This window comes from Salmo trutta, chromosome 32, assembly GCF_901001165.1.
Source record: "Salmo trutta chromosome 32, fSalTru1.1, whole genome shotgun sequence".
NCBI lineage: Eukaryota > Metazoa > Chordata > Actinopteri > Salmoniformes > Salmonidae > Salmo > Salmo trutta.
In genome coordinates this window covers 16,273,940-16,293,775 of record NC_042988.1, presented here as the reverse complement: position 1 = coordinate 16,293,775, position 19,836 = coordinate 16,273,940, and the positions used below count along the sequence as shown (strand labels likewise).

Genomic DNA, 19,836 nt, shown 5'->3' with positions numbered 1-19,836 from the left:
TGTACTGAAGGCCAAGAAGATTCCATTAAAATGTTACAAGGAGAAGGAACTGCCATTTAATACAACATATAAAAACTACATACGAGTCACGTTCCAAGCAGATATTTGCAAATAGTTAAAATCACATTTAGAAAATCATAAACATGGAATGGTACTGCAGACTGGCCAGCTCATTTAAAAAATGAGCATCTCCTGTGGCTTGGTGGGCTTCAGGATTTCCGGGGAATTTAATGATTCTCAGTGGAAAGGGGATTGGAATAGGGCCGGGCACTAGTCCGACACCATCTTCTCCTGCTTGAGGTTCTCTTCCTGCTTCCCGTTCTCTGAGGGAGGAAAATGACATTCATAATATGGATACTGATGACATGCTTCCCATCCACATTAAAACCACTCAGTAATTTATCAAAATGCCCAAATGAGCAGCGATAACTACTACAGAATGCACCTTCCAACAGGATGCACTTTGAGCAGGCCTTACCTTTCTCATTCTCTTTTGTATCGTCATTCTCCTTGATCCGCTCTAGGACACACTTCTTGATCTCTAGTCCAATGGCTCTGGAGAGTGGTGGAGGAACAGCGTTGCCAACCTGGGGGGGGGGGGGGGAAACTGTCACTCAAAGGCATTTTCTGGGAGGGGGTTGAATTCCTGATGGAGAACAGAGACCAAGTCCAGTACCTGTCTGTGTTTGTCCAGAACATTTCCGAAGAAGCGGTAGGTATCAGGGAAGCCCTGAGAGCGCGCACACTCCCTCACACTGACCACTCGGTGCTGCTCTGGATGCAGGACACGACCCTGAAACATGACAGGACATTTAGTACCCAAAGCATCCAACATTACAGCTCTGCAGGAAAGGGACCCCAATACACTTCTGTAGACTAGTATTTACAACCACTGTACATGTTATTACATGGCTGTGTCCTGAGGTGAAATGGTCCTAGCCATTCATTAATTCCGCTAGAACTGGTACAGTATTAGATTTTACCTGCTTGCCCATGGGCTCAGGGTTGGTAACGGTGGTGCTGAAGAAGCCGTCCCACTCCAGCCTGCCGTAGAGGCCGGCCCAATGGTTGTGGCGGTTCCCCGTGTGGGGCAAACACCAGGGGATCAGTGTGTTGAACTGCCTGTCAGCAGGGTCACAGGGCACCCCTAGAGGACAGGATGGCAATCAGAACATGTCTACAGACAGCATTACAACAACCCCTTGGATTTGCTATCCAAATGATATTAGCCATCTGACCTGAAAAAGTGCTATAAAAATGAACAGGTTAAAGACTATTTGTCATAGTCATGAACACTCCAAGCACCCACTGATTAGGTTGCTAGGGGTTGAAGGTTGCTATTGTATTTAAAAAGAAACCCATTAAGCATTTCATAACATTTGTATGGCCTAAATATCCATAAAAGTGAGTACCTCCTGAACAAGTACAAACGCCCCTCAGTGCTCCAGAGCTGCTGCGGCCATTCTTCTTGTCTGGGTGGGTGTAGCGGAGCTTCTTGGATGAGGTCCCGTCTCTCAGCCGGACCTCCATGTTGGGCAGGTCCCTCCAGTCAGAGCCAGGCGCCAGGGGGATGTGCCTCATACGGGCCGCTACAAGGGCACTCAAGTCCTGGGAACCAAAGAGGGACTTAGTTTGTTTCAGGGAAAGCCATCATCCACCCATCCTTGACAGTTCTCATTGCATCTATGGGGCATTGCATAATTCCATTGAGAAGCAATGATTTTTACTCCCTAGTTCTACTTCAGAGATGATCCATTCCCGTTTTGATACACCCATGTACAATCGCCACAAACTTAACCAACGTCGCAAGCATTAGAGGTACGACAAATCTGTTCTCCAAGTGTGGTGCTCTCTGCTTCTGGAAAAACCAAAACAGTTTTTCACTAAGCTGCACTGAAGTCTAATAGCTGACTAAATTATCCAAGAGACTCCAAAGACCGAGCCACACCTTTGGCTGTTCTAACAAGTTACTGCTGAGCCACCAGGTGATTGCAACTATGAGGCAGCAGCTGTACCTTGCAGATGTGGTCTTTGAGGATGGGCTGGTACTGTGTGCCTCTGATCTGCCTCTGGAACCAGGACTGGGGCTCTCCGTTGTAGGAGATCTCCAGAGCAGACGCTCCGTTGCGGATCTCTGGCAGGTCAGACATGGTGTCCCTGACTGTGATGGTCCTGTACACGCCGCCATTACCTCTGAAACCAGAAGGAACAATCAGAAACTAGACAACCCTCAGTCACATCACAAGCTATACAACCACACGCTTTTACATTGACTGGTGGCTGGTTACCGTGTGACGTTGCTGAAATATTTCTTGTCGTCCACCACCACGTTGAGAGAACATGCCCGGGGAGCGAACACATGCAGGGGCTCTGGGTAGCGAGGAAGCTTCTCCCCAGGCGCGGCCGCCAGGATGATGGCCCTACGCCGCGTCTGAGCCACGCCGTACTGCCCAGCCTGGGAGGAGTGGACAGCAGAGGTCAGGCTTAAGCATATCCCATGAATGACTTTCACAACATGTAGCACCATAACTAAAACTAACATTGCCGACTATTGGATTGGTCAATCAGAAAGAAACATACCAGCTTAAGTTAACTCACCTGAAGTACTCCGAATGTGCACTGATAGCCCATGCGGACAAGACAGCGCAGAGTCAGTTTCAGGACCATGGAGCTTTTGAAGGAGACAAAGTTCCTCACGTTCTCAAGCAGGAAGAACTTGGGTCTGTAGTAGTCGCAGTAACTATAAGAGAATACACGTTAGGGGAAAGTATATAACTACACAGCAACCACTTAGACTGGAGCTTCTGTACTTGCACAGAGCAATATATGGAAATGGGAAAATCTGTTTAACCCTACCTGAGATAAGACACCACCAGAGAGTTTTTGAACTTGGAGTAGGTTCTGGAGTTGAAGCGGTTCATGCCGCTGAAGCCTTGACAGGGAGGGCCTCCACACAGCATCTCCACGTCTCCCTTCTGGGGCAGCCGCTGGCCCAGGGAATTTGTCTTCTCTCCAGACATCACCAGCTTTAGCAGCACATTGCAGTCCTCTGTAAACACTGTGGTGCCCGGGTTGTTCAGTCTGAAGGCCTGAGCTGCTGGGTCCCACATCTCGATGGCCCACAGAGTCTCAGCGATACCTGACAGGTAGGAGCAACAACAAATTGCATTCACCATGTGGCCTGACAAACACTTAACTTTACTCTTGTAAGAAATTCTACCTGTATATTCAAAAAAGTTCCCTCGTGGTCACCCACAACTTAGACATTTCCCAAGCTATTGAAGTGAAGAAACTACTAACCAGCTTGGTGGAAGCCTTCAGAGAGCCCACCGCAGCCAGAGAACACGTCCAGGGTACGCAGCTTGGGCACCTTGGGGTCCTGAGGCTCCTGGTCTGGAGGCTCCTGAGCAGAAGACGACTTCCCTTTGCCTTTCCCTGGAGGGCAGGTGGTTTGGAGCCACAGTTACAACAGTATTCAGAGAAGCCTCATGACAAGCCTAAACCTCAAATAGGCATGAGGACATTTCAAAAGGAGAACTATGTGACTGCCAATAAGTACTACAGCGGAGAGTAGTTACCTTTGCCCTTCCCTTTCCCCTTGCCCTTGTTCACAGCAGAGCGGGCATGGTTGGGTGGATCCTCAAAGCTCTTGGACTTGGCATTATAAGCCTTTGGGTTAGGAGACCGTTATTATCATCTTGAGCAAACTTCCTCAAATGAGCATCTCAGCTACTTAGCATGCAAGATTAATATGGGAAATTAAAGTTGCTCAATTGCTTCTCATCTAGTCCAGCCTTACCTCAAGGAAGTAGAATCGGTCAGGTCCACCTGAGAAGAAGTCCTGAACGGTCTCATTCAGGTCCTCTCCATACTCCACACGACACCGGCCCAGCACCTCTGACATGTTGACTGTCACTTCCTCGTCACTCCAGTACAGCTGGTTGATGTCTTTGTGGTAACCTGCCTTCGCCCCCTTGTGAGTGTTCTCAGGCCTGACAGAGAGTGAACATTAAGAGTACAGACATGCACATATTGGCACCAGTTCACCTCCCTTACAGTGAAGAGATGCATTTTAGGCTGAAAATCTCATTGTACAAAAGTTACTAAATTTGGCATGGATCCAAGGGGTCCTTCTTTGCAGTTCTACCATGGCATTTGACTTGAGTGCTCACCTGTAGAACTTGTACAAGCGCAGTTTGACTTCAGACATGTCAGCCTTCCCGTTGCTGCGTCTGTGGCAGAAGATCTCCTTGATACGTCCCACTCTAAAGGGCTCAGGGGCATCCAGGTTGGAGCCCTTGATGTAGTCTGAATGCTTCCTGTAGTACTCTGGGTACAACTCCTCATCCACGTCCTCCTTCCTATGAGGACGCTTCACTGGACTGGCTGCCTTCAGACTGAGCACACAAGAAAATAATGTTAATGTAAGGGGAGATAAAAAAATATTTTAAAAAGCTGATGTTGAATTTGCTAACACTAGGATTTGCCTAGTTGTCCCCAATGGAGACCATGCCTATGTAAGGCAGTGGTATTGAAACTGTCAGCAGGGACCCCATTTTTGCACCAGAATCTCTTGGGACCCACCCCTCCAAATCAATACAATTAGATTCACATCAAATGAGCTTCAATTCATTAGATTTATCCCTTAACAGATCTTTCCCAAAAACATTTGTCTACTGTCCCATACAATAACCTGTACTCTTAATTTGTGTTGCCGCGACCCCACCGCAATTACCCCACGACACCGACTTTGAATACCACTGATGCAAGAGAATCAACGAGGGGCTTTGCATCCTATGAAAATCATGAATGTGGAATGTGTTCCACGATGTGCTAGCGGAGCCAAACTAAAATGCCATGGAGTTGCATTATTTTCCAGAGAATGCAAAGAGTCCAGAGTTGATTATGCCTTTTATACCAAGGCTATAATTGAACACATTTGCCACTAGAAATGTTTTCAACATCCATTGAAGTAGATAGCAAGTTTATGAGATCAAGGCAACTAATGTAGTGGTGACCAAAACAGACTTGCTAGTTTAGCAAACCAAACCTAGCTTACCAATCAGAAACAAGTATTCAACAATGCCATGTATAAGCATCAGTATTCCTGGATGTTCCACTCACCTGAAGTTGTATGCGTCGGGGGGCAGGTAGCAACTGTCTCCCACCCTGAACTGCTCTCCCTTCAGGCAGGCCAGAGCATATAAGGCCTTGGAGTCGTGGTCCTCGTCCTTAATGGGTTCAAACACCCGAGGAGTCTCCTGCTCTTCCCTCTCCTCAGCCCTACTACAGCTGGCACAGAAGCTGAAATACAGGGGACACGGTAACCCAAGACCAATTTATTAATCCTCCTATCAAAATGTCAAACACTTAAGGTTCATAGACATTGCTAAGTAAAATTCAATGACTTTCAAGCACTGAATTGTAATTTGAAGACCTCAATTTGCATTGAATTTCAGTATAGAAGAAAAACAGCATTACCACTTGACAAGCCTTTCCAAAGGCACTATGCATTGGAATTCAACATTTTGCCATTTGAGATGTAGGGTATTGTATCATGTTTCTCAAACAAAACAAAAAAAACACCCAAAATGTCCCTTTGTATGGCAAGCCAAGTTCAAGACAACATTTGACGTCATATTAACCGTACATGGTTTTACCGCAACACCAGTCAATTGAAACTATAGGAAAGAAATGAAAGTCTACATCACAAACTGATCAGAAATGAAATCATTGGAGCAGAAGAGATTAAAAAACCTTGGCTACAACAAATTTCAAGATGACTTCAAGAACCACACTGAGGAAATGTCAGCTTTACAAGGTATTCCAGTACTAGATTTTCAAAGCTCCAAATGTAAGTACTTATAGCACTGATAGGGCTGTCAAATGTCAATTATGACTCACTTGTACTTGCAGTCCTCTTGGGGTGTGAAGGTGGGCGGGGTCTCAAAGCGGGCACAGTCTCCTTCATACCACAGCTGGTAGAAGAAATTCTTCCCATTGTCATCGTCAATCACCTTGATGTCCTCTACCATGCCACCCTGAAAACACAGTGGTACAAAATACATCAGTGATGAGGTGCATTGAGTAGTAGCTGTATAGACAATTAGCATGACAATGACTGTAGGAGTTGGAAAGACAGCGCGCACAGATCTGGGACCAGGCTAGCGACTCCGCTTAAAGAGCGATAAAGCCAATGAATTCTTACCTCCATGAACCAGTTGTCTGAAGGGGCCTTGTACATGACGTTGACCTTGCCCTCTACGTAGCTCAGCTGCATGTCTTCACAGTCCTCAACCAGGAACAGCTCGAGAGGGTCAGAGGACTCCCCCAGTACAGTATCTGTACCGCGGCAGAACCAGTGGGCATGGAACCACTTCCCATTGTTATCCTCCCACAGGGATGTGATCCTGGAGACCCAAGACAAGACGGTCAACCCCTGACCCAGACAGAAACCAATAGAAAAAGCTAAGTCAAGATTCTTAAACTGTTATAGGACCTACCTGGCCAGGTAGAGCAGGATTGATGGGTCATCAGAGCTGACAGAAACACAGTCTCCCACCTCCAGCACCTCATTGTCTATACACACCTTCATGTAGTACTGCTTCTTCCCCTCAGTCTGAACACAGGAGGGAGAAGAGAGAACCATTATCCCAAGAGCTGTTTGCATTGCAGCAAGTCAGTGAAATTACATACATTTTTGATATTACAAGTCTGGTGTACTAAGGGCTATTTTAAATCAGTTTGAGGTTAAGAACTTCCTACAACACTAACACGTACATACTTTGATAGAGTCTCCAACCCAAGTCAGCTTGCCATTGCTCTGCTTCTTAGTCTTGGCCTTGGACACCTTCTTTGAAGGGGCCTTTACAGGCAACAACTCTTCCTCCTCTATGTTCTCATCATCCTCAGCCTCCTTTACTGCCAGGTTGGGGCATCTGGTGGGGAAATTACATTGATAAGGGAGCAGATCACATTAGCCAATGAGTTCAAGCCACCATACCTACAACATAAGCACCCAATTTGAAATAAAGGGCTCTGAAGATGTTAATCAGCTGGCTAGCATAGCCCCATCCCCAGTTCACACTTAGTGGCAGTTTTTTTAATTTAAGAGAGTCTGGAGTTAATTTTAACAGAGTCTCAGAACTGTTTAGCGTTTTTCCAGAATGAGCTCATGGGAAGGAAATGTTATGGAACAAAATGGTATGAGTGTTCAGTTACAGCCATGGCAGGAACCATTTATCTAGGCAGCTAAGGGGGAGAGAGGCACTAAAGATCAGCTAACTTACCTCCTCTTCTGGCAAGCCTGCTTGCTGCGACCACTACCCCCGAACTTGATCATGTCCTTGCAGGCTGAACACTTGCCACAGTCTGGAACTAGGCAAACCTGGAGACAGAAGAATGAGAACATGAGTGTTTTAAACTAAGGCATTTCATTCCAAAGCTGCAGCCTAAAGTTACATCTAGACTTTGTTTCCTCTATCATAGTCGCCACCTCTTTCACCCCAGCTGCCAAACTAACCCAGACGACCATCCTACCCATGCTAGAATACGGAGATGTAATTTATAGAGCGGCAGGTAAGGGTGCTTTTGAGCAGCTAGATGTTCTTTACCATTCTACCATCAGATTTGCCACCAATGCTCCTTATAGGACACATCACTGCACTCTATACTGGTCATCTCTGTATACCAGTCACAAGAATGCTTATTTATAAAACCTTATGCCTCACTCCCCCCTATCTGAGATATCTACTGCAGCCCTCGTCCTCCACATACAAACACCCGTTCCCAATAATGTTTGTACCATGTGTTGCTGCGTTGTCTTAAGTCTCTTTATGTAGTGTTGTCTCTTGTCGTGATGTGCGTTTTGTCCTATATTTTTTATCCCAGGCCCCGTCTCCGCAGGAGGTCTTTTGGTAGGCCGTCATTGTAAGTAAGAATGTTGTTCTTAATTGACTTGCCTAGTTAACTTCTTTGGGCTCAAATCACGTTAACAGGATAGATTTGACAGCATCCGGTGAAATAGCAGAGCGCCAAATTCTTTATTTTTTTATATTTAACTTTCATACATTCACAAGTGCAACACACCAAATTAAACTAACTTCTCGTTAATCTAGCCACCGTGTCAGATTTCAAAAAGGCTTTACGGCAAAAGCAAACCACGCGATTATTTTAGGGCAGCGCCCAGCATACCAACACATGAAAATCAGATTTCAACCCGCCAGGCGCAACACAAAAGTCAGAAATAACGATTTAATTCATGCCTTACCTTTGAAGAACTTCTGTTGGCACTCCAATATGTCCCATAAACATCACAAATGGTCCTTCTGTTCGATTAATTCCGTCGTTATATCTCCAAAATGTCCATTTATTTGGCACGTTTGATTCAGAAAAAACACTGGTTCCAAATCACCCAGCATGACTATAAAATATCTCAAAAGTTACCTGTAAACGCTGTCCAAACATTTGAAACAACTTTCCTAATACAACTTTAGGTATTTAACGTAAATAATTGATAAAATTTAAGACGGGATAAACGGTGTTCAATACCGGATAAAAACAACGTGAAGCGCGTGACCTGGAGCGCACATCAAAACATTAAAGCACCCGGCTGGACCCTCGTTCTGAACTGCCGTACTACTTCATTTCTTTAAAGAAAAACAAACCAATTTCTAAAGACTGGTGACATCCAGTGGAAGCGATAGGAACTGCAAGTAAGTGCCTTAAATCTAGATACACATAGAAAACCCATTGAAAACACTGTCACCTCAACAACAAAAAAATTCTGGATGGTTTGTCTTCTGCGTTTCACCTGCCAAATAAGTTCTGTTATACACAGACAATTTTAACAGTTTAAGAAACTTTAGTGTTTTCTATCCAAATCTACCAATTATATGCATATCTTAGCTTCTGGGCCTGAGTAGCAGGCAGTTTACTTTAGGCACGTTTTTCATCCGGACGTCAAAATACTGCCCCCTAGCCCAAAGAAGTTAAATAAAAAATGTATTCTCGAGTGCTACATGCTTCAATTATGAACAGAAGACTGTTCCAATTAGTTGCATAAGGGTTTAGCTAGTTCGCTTGGCAGAAGGTTTGCACTTATTCAAAGTGCAATTAAATAAGGCACCTCCAAGCCTTGGCTCAACCTCATTCAGATTGGCACTTAGTAAGTTACCTCACAGACACCACAGCGCTGGCGTTTGATTCCGCCATCCTTCTCATTCTGATCAATCTGGTCAGAGAAGAAAGTATCAAAGATCTTGTAGACCAGCTTGGTGGTAGTCGCTCTAGTGGGCCCTCCTTTGCTGTCCTTCTCAATCTTGGTGGGATGGCGGATGGCCTGTCTTCTAGCAGCTCTCCTATGAAGAGAAAGAAGCAGGTGGTTGGGTGTTGTGCCAATGCAATCAATTATTATAATAAATATTAGTACAAATGTAGTAATGCTGTGTTCAAGCTCTCGACAGCCAAAGCAGCCATGCTTTTAGTACGCATGCAGCAGATTTTTCTATTGACAAACAGCACAAATTGGGATGAGCTATACAGTTCACCAAATTGCTCTATGACAACATGTTGCAATGCACACCAAACAAGCCAAGGATATATTCAGACCGAAGGGCTGTAGAATACCTACCAGTACAACAGCATGCTGCATTAGGGAATGTCAAGAGGAGTGTTAAACACCAGGGATCAGAGGGAACAGACAGCAGGGAGACAAACATGACCCCCTTATTGTCCCACAACACAAATCAGCATGTGAACATACACAGCTCTGGTGGCTGGACCTTTAGCTTTACGGTTTCAACATAAAATGAACCACAGCCAAATTAGACTGAATTGCATCTTCAATCCTAAGAGTTAGGATTCTCTTCCAGCCACAGCCTAGTGAAAAGCAGACAGCACTACAGGGGAAGGACGGGGAGGGGGGGGGGGGGGGGGTTGTGCTTATAATGGCAAGTCTGTTGCAACATCAGACAATACCAGGTCCTATCATTACCTCTTTCCCAGGGTGACCCCAGCCAGCTTGATCAGGTCCCTCATGCAGGGGGTGACGATGATGGGCTGCTCGTCAGAGTCCCCAGCCTCGTCGTAGCTCTCCACCTGCTCCACCACGAACTGGGCGTGGCGCAGCAGCGTGTCCTCTGTGAAGCGGTTGAAGTTCAGCCCAGCAGGAGGCACTGTGGTCTTAGGGGCAAAGAGGAGAGCTGGCAAGTCAAGTCAGTGCTAAAGCTGATGTTGCCATGTGTGAAGATTTGGGCCATGTTCATTAGACAACACAAAAAACTACCTGCATTTATCCAATAAACTTCAGTTGCATAATTGAAAAATTTTGCACTAATGAACACAACCCTGGTCAGTGTCTACAACAAACATTATTAGTATTTCACCTCGATCTTGTTGAGGAGGTCCTCATAGCTGACGTCAGGGTTCTTCTGCAGGAACTCCACCACCATCTTGCTCATGTAGATCTTCTCCTGCATCACGGCGAAGATGGAGGCGTACTCCTCCCTGGGATCCATCAGGATGTAGTCAGCAAAGGCTGGAGATAGAGAAGACGTCATGGGTTAGAGGTCAGAGTCACTATATACACACACACACCATGAATATAGGCATTAGGCTAATGTTTTAACATTCAATCCACTTAAACATAAAGGAAACTCTTGGTGAGATTACCTGTAGTGAATCCAATTAAGGCCTTCTCTCCTCCGTCAAAACCAGTGATCCACCAGGCGTTGATGGGACCAAGCTTTTTGGCAGGAACCCCACCTAGAAGAATAGCAGTACAGTAGTTAGCCAGAGGTACTCCATTCAAGTATACCTCACATAAAATGGCTTAGTAAAGATAGTTCATTTAGAATGGTTGGAGGAAAACAAGTATATAAACAGTTAGTGTGAAAAAGGTCAGGGCCATACCATCCATGCAGGGGTTGTCATCATAGATGGGCTTGACGGCACAGCTGAAGTACAACTCAACGTTCTTCTCAATGAGCCCAGAGTCAAATGGACACAGGTGGCCACGCTTGTCATAAACACTGCAACAAAGAACAGTTCACTTTTACCAAGGTGACAGCAAAAAACATGCACTAAAAGGCTGTATACTGTATACAATTCCGAAGGGACAGCATGAAGGGACCACTCACCAGAAGTTGGTAATCTTGTGCTGGGGTAGTTCTTCGTAGTTCTCAAAGCCATCTTCGTTTGAGTCAAACAGAGAGAGGCGCTCGTCTGTTAACATTTCTGGCTCATCCAGCTGTAAGTATACAAACATAAGCAAGAAAAGTCACATCGTTTCATTGATTGTTCTACCAGAATGACAACTAGAATAGATCCATATTGTTTTACTCTATAAAATCCTATTTAGTGCAAGTCATCATTCAACATATATCCAGTTGGCCCCAATGACATGTTAACATGGTACCTTATCACATTTTCTGTAGTATTACACTCTTGAGTTTCTCACCGCATTATCAGGATCTCCCTGAAATAACTTGAGGTCCGAGTCATCCAGATACTGCCTGCAGTCTGGACATTTAGGGGGTGGAGTCTGAAACCGGAGATGAGCCTCAGTGACACTGACATGGCAACTCTGCACCAAAATTATATAACAGCTTGAGTGCAGGAATGGGCCTCACCTTAGCTGCAGCCACTGGCTTCATTTTCTCACTAGTGGCGTCCTCTGCAACTGGCCTGAGAAGAGAGGATGGAGAAAGTCAATGCAAATTGGAGGAAGGGTGTTGCCAATTGAAGGAAGGGGCTTAAAAGGTGGAAGGTCTTACTTATTGTCTGGCTCCACTTTAAAACGCTTCTCTTCCTGTGTCTACAACAGAAAGAACTGATTAGGAGGTGCATTGATTAATAAGAGTAAATCACATGGTCTGAGTGACAGGTGCCAAACAATAAGATCACCTCACCTCTTCCTCCGTGTCCCGCTCTACTTCCCCCTTCTCTTCCACTTTTCCATTTGTAACCTCTCCATTCACCTCATCAGACTTGCGCTTCTGACTGCAAGGGAGCAAGAGGAAAGTTTACTCATGAGCAGAATGCATAAGACCTTGAAAGGTTAAGGGAAACAGATGAGTTCCTACTCACACTTTGGAGAACATTGATAAGATGGTCGGTTGTTTCCTGGAGACAGAGTTTCTTGTGACCCTGGAACCAGGAGATTCTGGACAAAAGTAAAGAAACATTGTTTAATTATTTAAGGATTTGGAATCAATTGCACATGCATCCATGTGCCTCAACACTTGGTCATTTCCCAAAATGTACAGTTCTCTAAAATGTGTTCGGTGTTTTACAAGTTGCTTGGTCAAACAATTAGATGGACATCAGAACCAATCTTTCAGATCATGAGACGTCACAGAAAAGTAAGGGATACTGTATAGATTAGAAATTGATGTTCCCAGCCACTCCTACTCACTCTTGGGCTCAGAGTCTGACTTGCTCTTCCGTCCTCCCTTGCCTTTGGGGGCAGGAGACTTCATGGCATCAGCCTCTTTGGTGTCCATGATTCCATCTTCATCCTCATCCTCTTCCTTGTGAGAGTCACCATTTGCTGCAGAGCCATTTGTTTTGCCATTCTTGCAGTTCTGCTCCACAACATCCCCGTGTGAGCCATTCTCCACACACAGCTCACGTCCCAATAGGGACTTCACCTTAGAGAGGTAGCCATCCTGAGGGGAACATGCAGGCCCTGGTCAAAAGCACTGCACTATATAGGAAATAAGGTGCTTTTTTGGACAAACCCAAAGATACTATTTCTTTGGAGTGAGTGGATTCGTTAGATTGACAGGATGCAGCCACAACTCACCATTGAGATCTCTGAACTCTTCATCTTGGCTTTCAGGCTGCTGAGCTGGCCCTGGGCATCCGCATGCAGGAAGTCCTGCACCAACTTCACCTTTTCTTTGACAAGGTCCTATGAGTTAAATAAACTGGTGTAAGACCTGCTTTGGAAGGTGCTACCCATCTAAGTTATTTGAAGTGCTTAGCCACAAGCAGTTCACTCGCTTACTGTGAGGAAGACTATTGGAGCATGAGGTCTGATACCAACAGGCTCGGCGATGGCTACAAGCCATCAGAATGTTGAACACTATGTAGCTCTCAAATTTATCTTGCTCCTTTGCACCCCAGTATCTCTACTTGCACAGTTGTGTGTGTGTGTGTGTGTGTGTGTATGTATGTATGTATGTATGTATGTATGTATGTATGTATGTATGTATGTATGTATGTATGTATGTATGTATGTATGTATGTATGTATGTATGTATGTATGTATGTATGTATATATATATATACACATACATACACACACACAAGTTCTCATTTGCCTATTTATTGCCTTACCTCCCTTATCCTACCTCATTTCCACATACTGTATATAGACTTTTTCTACTGTATTATTGACGGTTTGTTTATTCCATGTGTAACTCTGTTGTTGTATGTGTCGAACTGCTTTGCTTTATCTTGGCCAGGTCGCAGTTGCAAATGAGAACTTGTTCTCAACTAGCCTACCTGATTAAATAAAGGTGAAATAAAAAGATTTCCACACGATTCCATGCCACACACACACACAAAATAATGCACAATGTAAACACTTGCCCAGCAATCCCCAAAACAGGTGTAAATATTAAGACTACAGATTGTGCATTCTTGTATTATACTGTTATTATACTATACTGTTTATTCTAGTCTGAGCCATTTACTTTCTCTTGTATTATTTCTTATTGCCAAGTGACCTGCAAGTAAGCATTTCGTTGGACGATGTCTACCATGTGTATCTTGTACATACGACTAATACAACTTCACAAAGGGATAGTCGTTATCGGCTTTCTGGACATTAGTCAACGATGAAATAACATAGAAATCGTAAATAAGTCTTTAGCAACCGAAACCAAATGTCCAACTTGGTAGTTCAGGTCACTCACCTCATCTGAGATCCCATCTTCATCTTTTTCCAACACCGCCAGCCTGTAAACAAAAAACAAAGTGTTACCCACTTGCTACAATGACCTAAACATGAACATAGTCAAATCCAACATGGCACAATTCCTATCCTAGTTACTGTACCAAGCATCGAATAAAATAAGCCAGCTAGAGTAATGTTATCATGCTGTAAACAGACCATGTAGATAGCTAGCCGTTTTGAGTTGCTAACATTTCACAAATAGTCGATGATAGCTAGCAAGCTAACAATTAGAGCGATAACTCGAACGTTAATATTTGTTAGCCAACTAGGAAATAAAAACATGCATGTATCCAATATTGAAGTGAGAGGCGACAGCTGACATGAGCCAAAATGTATTATTTGGCGCCAAATCTATTCCAAATCACAACGCATCTTTGGTACAGTTAAATAGCTAGACATAGCATAGGTAAACTGTGTTGAAGATGCTAGCTAGCTATCCAGTTAGCTGAGCAGTTTTAGCGTGGCAAAATTAATTCGCAGTATTGTGCATGGAATGGTGGATCGTATGATGCGGTGAGAATAAGAATACCCCATGTAACGCGTGTGCTTATTTGACAGGACAAAGGGTGAACTGAATGCAGTGTACTGCAAGCTAGCTAGCCGAACATGACAGCACTGCAACATTACATTTGCGCTAGCTAGCTTGTAACGTTACCTTTTCCTGACATCCACCGGCAGAGACAAGGAGGTATTGGCTGGCATTTCAAGTGTGAGCGTGATAGACTACAATATAAAAGTCGTTTAGATCAACAACAACAAAAAAAAGACAACAAAGAATCGTTAAAACAATGTGATAAAACCAGAGCTCTCTGAACAACAACGAGTGTAGCATCTGTTGTAGGCTAGCTATATGCAGTTCAGGCGCGCGGGCCGTCTTTTCGCGCGGAAACCCGGGCATTTTGGGCTTTACCATTACGTTGATGTATAGGTAAAATTCATGGAGAATATGGGATCACATTTCATTAATAAATGTATCGATTAAGGTTTTGAAGAACTTTTACATTGATAGTTACATTAAATGATACATCCATAGCATTGGCTGTTTGTTTCATAGTATGTTTTCACCTCTCTATGGAATATTGTAAATTGTTGACACCCCCATTGATTTGCCTACTACGAAACTACGTTCACCACAATGTACATGATTTTTAGAGGGAATTCAAGGAACTATACAAATGCAATCGGATTGCTAGTGATAATGGTTGATGTTTTTTTTTTTTTTACTTATCAGAGATAGACATAGCTGGCTTTATAAATGTATTTGTTATGGTGACCTGCTGTACAACTAACGCTTCATGTCCACGAGATGCCGCAAACTCTTTGCGTTCCGGCGGTTGTCATTCAATGTCAAAGGAGCAGTACAAACGCTACGTTAGGGATGCCGCACTAGGTGGTGGTGCGTTCTGTGTACCATGCGTTCAATATTTTCAAAACGCATATGCATCTGGTGGACATGGGGCAACTTGGCATACGCACACGTGGGGTTGGCGGGGGTGTGGTTTATTTATGGTTCATTTCCGTGGCAACAGAAATTGTATTTCAATTCCATTATTTTTTATTTTGAAATAGAATTTACACACAAATTTAATTCAGAAATTGAACTTGTATTTAATGATTTGAAACTGAATTGAATGAATATTGCATTCAGTTTTAAAATAAAATGTAATTGAATATTAAAATTGAATATTTATATATTCCGTTTCAATGTTGTAGATATTGCATTCACTGTCTGTGTACCAAGTTTACAAACTATAATTTCAAGTTGATATAAGTTAATATATTAAACTTAAAATTCAGTTCTATAAATTCAAATTGAAAACCAGAGACAACATCCTTGTGCTTTACAGTGCTTGACTTGGTCTGAAATAGGTGCCGGTACTCAATTTGGGTATCGGTACTGTTTATATTTAGGTCCAAAAGCTCCACAATACTTTTGAGCTAATATTTTCTAAAAGTAACAGGAGCTCAAGCAGTAGAACATTTGAAATGCTGGTACTCAGCTCTGGTGAGCTCCTGCCCAAGTCAAGCGCTGCTACTTTGCCAGCCAGGAAAGGTAGAGGAGAACAGATTAAAGACTGTGTTAACACACTTAGCTAAAGCCTATAGAGACCCACATTGGAAGTGTCAAAATACCCATAAAACCTAGCGGTCAAACAGGGAAACGGTTCAAATTGTTTTTCCACCCTTCATTTTTTTCATAGGGGATTTTAGAAACACTTAAAATAGGGGCTGTGTTTTGTGTAGGCTTACCCTGGCGTGACGTTTTGATAACCATTTAAATCTCTCTCGGAGAAGGTGACTTATCAATATATTTGTCTATTTACTCTCAGATTCGAAAAACGAATTAGCATAATAGTAGACATCATGCAAGACTACAAATCCCTGCAAGCTCCTGCACATCATCTCTGACACCTTTTTTAACAGGTATTATATCAATTTAAAACTTGCACAAGACAGTTCACAGAATTGTCAATTTAAAGACATTTTGCCAATTTATTCATTACTACATGGTAGTTAATCTAGAGATTCTTAGCTTTGCCTCAATTAGGCAGTCTCATCCAGATCATCATGGCATTTGTAGTTCTTTATAATAGCCACATGAGCAGTTTTATTTTATTAGGCAAGTCAGTTAAGAACAAACTCTTATTTTCAATGACGGCTTAGGAACAGTGGGTTAACTGCCTTGCTCAAGGGCAGAACAACAGATTTTTACCTTGTCAGCTCCAGGATTTGATCAAGCAACCTTTCTGGTTACTAGTTCAACACTCTAACCACTAGGCTACCAGCCAACTCAGGTAGGTAGTTAATTAGCATTTCATTTTGGGGGATTAAATACAGGCTAATTTAGTGATAAGTCACCTTGTCCTATGGAGATTTACACGGTTATCAAAACGTCACACAAGGGTAAGTCTACACGAAACACAGCCCTTATTTTAAGTGTTTCTAAAATCCTCTATGGGGAAAATGAATGGTGTTTGACCGCTAGATTTTTATGGGTATTATGACTCATACTGTGGTACTCTATTTGGATAAATTCAGGAAGTTCATGTAAAGGACCCTGCTTGCTTATCAAGTACCGTTTAATGTGCCAGGGCCCTCATGTAGAAAAGCTTCTAAATTAACTGTACGAAGAAAATGTTGAATGTTCGCAAGTACAAAAAAGTTGGTATTTATCAATTGCTCGTACGCTTGATTTACACACACCTGTATGTATTTTGCCTTGATAAATCAGACACGTTCTAAAACACTGCTAGTACACGTGAAGTCTCATTTACATAAAGAACCGCCCTAAATTACCATTTATGGGTCATTAACCTTCCCTTTAAAGCTGCAAGAAATGTCACTAATTTCTGTCCGCCAACATGGAGAAATCAAAGAAAAAAAACTTTTCGGACGCTGAAATAGAACTTTTGATCACCGAAGTGGAAGCAAAACAAGACATACTTTTTAAAGCCCTCATCAACGGCATGACAAATAAGAGAAAAAATATTGCTTGGGAGCAGGTTAGAGCTGTGGTAAATTCTGCCTCATCTGAGTGCAGAACAGTTAATGAAATTAAATATAAATGGTTTGATTTGAAAACATATGCCAAAAAAAAGATGATCCACAAAAGGGATAGAAGTGCAACAGGAAGAGTGCGGAGTGACTCTTCAGTGTCTGCTATGGACCAGCGCATTGGCAACATAATTGGAGAGACCTCAGTGTCTGGCATCATTTGATGGTGATACTGAGGACCCTCTCCCAGACCCTGAAGGAATACCAGACACACCAACTGATGGTAAGCCAAACTTTATTTTCGCAACCATATTCAGACATGGACCACATCTAAATATTTTTTCTTGACAATAAATATATAACAAAACATTAAATCTTCACAGATGTGGGTGATTTGCCTGACCCCCTCATCCATCCCCAGGCCTACAAGAAGGGTGTCTGCTTTGGCAGCTGCGCGGCATGTTTTGACTGACGCAGTCCTGAAACAACAAGAGATCAACACATCAATTATTGGACTCAAACAGCAGCTGGAGGATGTATGCAACGGCCTGAGAGAGAGAAATCAATCATTGAAATAACTTGTTGATTGTGTCAAGCATGTGAGACAAATTCTGGCGCAATGTAAACGTGTTTTCCTTGTCGATTTGATGTCAATATTTGGAAGAACAGATACCTAAAACCGTTTAATGATATTAACTCTTGTCTTCAGTTCCAGGGCTATGGGGGGTGGAAAACTCCGTCAGGCATGGGCTCATCGGGTCTGGGTGGATCATTCAGTGGAATGCCATTTTTGATTGTAATATTGTGGAGCACACTGCAAGCCTTGACAATGTAGCAAACCTAAAAAGGAATTTGCACATTGTATTACATTCACGTAATGGCATTTGAAGATGTCATTTCATAGGCAAGCCTTGCTAGGTTGGTATTGCAGTATGCCTTCTGTCCCAGACAAGCACAGCCAACGCCATTTCAGCAGGCCTATGGTGCGCGCCACTGTTGTTCTTGTGCGTGCGTGGCTTTGGTTGTACGTTGCATCTTGTTGGTTTGAGGGGTTTGTGAGGGGAGTCATCAGCTATGGTTTTTAATGGGTAGCCCCGGTCTCCTGCAGTTATGAACACAACATTCAGTTTCCCATTAGAGGTCTAACATGGCAATTAAAACACAAGTCACTTACCAATATCCTCAACAGCTCCCTTCTGGAGGTTAAGGCCGACTGAACTGTTCTGCGCAATGAATGACTCATGTGTCCCACCTGGCCATTTGGCCACTACATTCAACAAAGCCAAATGTGAATCACAGATGACCTGCACATTGACAGAATAGAAACCTTTTCTGTTGACGAAGTTGATTTCGTTCACTGATGGTGCTTTTATTGCGATGTGGGTGCAGTCAATTGCTCCAATGACATTGGGAAATCCAGCTATGGTATGGAAATCCCCTTTCAGTCTGGCGGTTGCACAGCAGTGTACGGAAACAATGTATTGTGGGGTCAATTAAATAATGCCATGAAGGACTGCAGGCAATATTCGGCTCATGGTTGGTTGTGAAATGCCAGACAGATCCGCAATCTCCCGTTGGAATGTTCCAGTGGCCAAAAATTCCAGGGTGGAGAGGACTTGGGTATGCACTGGGATGGCATTGGTGCGTTACGTCTCACTTTCTAATACTGGAGAGAGTTGGTTGCAGAGATACAATAAAATATTCCTTGGAAAACTAAATCTACTAATAAGCCAAGCGTCGCTCTCAACAAAACATTATGCACGCTCATTGAAAACAGCTGCATAATGCAGCTTGTGCCAGATTGACTTTTCTACCACAAGGTGCTGTGCGCACGCATGGTCAGAGGTGTGCTTAAATTTACGCACATTCTTAAGTATAAGTACAAATTGATAAATCCCACACTTTGCTTAGAAATGATCGCACACATGCTTTATGAACATTTCTGTTCGCACGAAACATTGATAAATGAGGGCCCAGGATGATGTCTCTGGTTTTGAATCTGAATTTAGAAAACTGGATCTGAATGCATCTGAGAAGTTGAATAGAGTGCATTCGGAAAGTATTCAGAGCTCTAGAGTGCCTCTGTGGCGATGGGAGAAACTTCCAGAAGGACAACCATCTCTGCAGCACTCCACCAATCAGGGCTTTGTGGTAGAGTGGCCAGATGGAAGCCACTCCTCAGTAAAAGGAACATGATATCCTGCTTGGAGTTTGCCTAAAAACTCTCAGACCATGAGAAACCAGATCCTCTGGTCTGATGAAACCAACATTGAACTCTTTGGTCTGAATGCCAAGTGTCACGTTTGGAGGAAACCTGGCAACCTCTCTACGGTGAAGCATGGTGGTGGCAGCATTATGCTGTAGGGATGTTTTTCAGC

The 19,836-nt window shown here is 43.4% G+C and overlaps 1 protein-coding gene and 1 long non-coding RNA gene across 4 annotated transcripts; both read right to left on the bottom strand.

Moving 5' to 3' along the window:
• Positions 1-25: 25 nt before the first annotated feature.
• On the bottom strand, positions 26-14,832 carry LOC115171244 (DNA (cytosine-5)-methyltransferase 1). Of its 3 annotated transcripts, none has more exons than XM_029727869.1 (35): positions 14,619-14,832; positions 13,923-13,965; positions 12,806-12,913; positions 12,416-12,668; positions 12,088-12,163; positions 11,910-12,000; positions 11,775-11,815; positions 11,631-11,685; positions 11,459-11,542; positions 11,139-11,248; positions 10,912-11,030; positions 10,672-10,764; positions 10,386-10,537; positions 9,995-10,182; positions 9,632-9,646; positions 9,176-9,359; positions 7,290-7,387; positions 6,785-6,938; positions 6,504-6,619; positions 6,209-6,410; positions 5,905-6,041; positions 5,125-5,304; positions 4,173-4,397; positions 3,800-3,992; positions 3,579-3,669; positions 3,301-3,435; positions 2,857-3,139; positions 2,599-2,740; positions 2,289-2,455; positions 2,016-2,193; positions 1,413-1,608; positions 984-1,147; positions 677-793; positions 479-587; positions 26-323 (listed from the first exon to the last, which is right to left on the bottom strand). In XM_029727869.1, exons 1-35 carry the CDS (start codon positions 14,663-14,665, stop codon positions 271-273), a joined length of 4,599 nt encoding a protein of 1,532 aa, XP_029583729.1. In that variant the 5' UTR covers positions 14,666-14,832; the 3' UTR covers positions 26-270. The 3 variants fall into 3 exon arrangements, with proteins under 3 accessions (XP_029583729.1, XP_029583731.1, XP_029583730.1); XM_029727871.1 differs by lacking the exon at positions 14,619-14,832 and adding an exon at positions 14,120-14,421; XM_029727870.1 differs by lacking the exon at positions 9,632-9,646.
• Positions 14,833-17,736: 2,904 nt separating this feature from the next.
• Positions 17,737-19,513, bottom strand: LOC115171243 (uncharacterized). The gene is made up of 2 exons (XR_003871159.1): positions 18,132-19,513; positions 17,737-17,937 (listed from the first exon to the last, which is right to left on the bottom strand). It is a non-coding gene; the product is annotated as an uncharacterized LOC115171243 (long non-coding RNA).
• Positions 19,514-19,836: the final 323 nt, after the last annotated feature.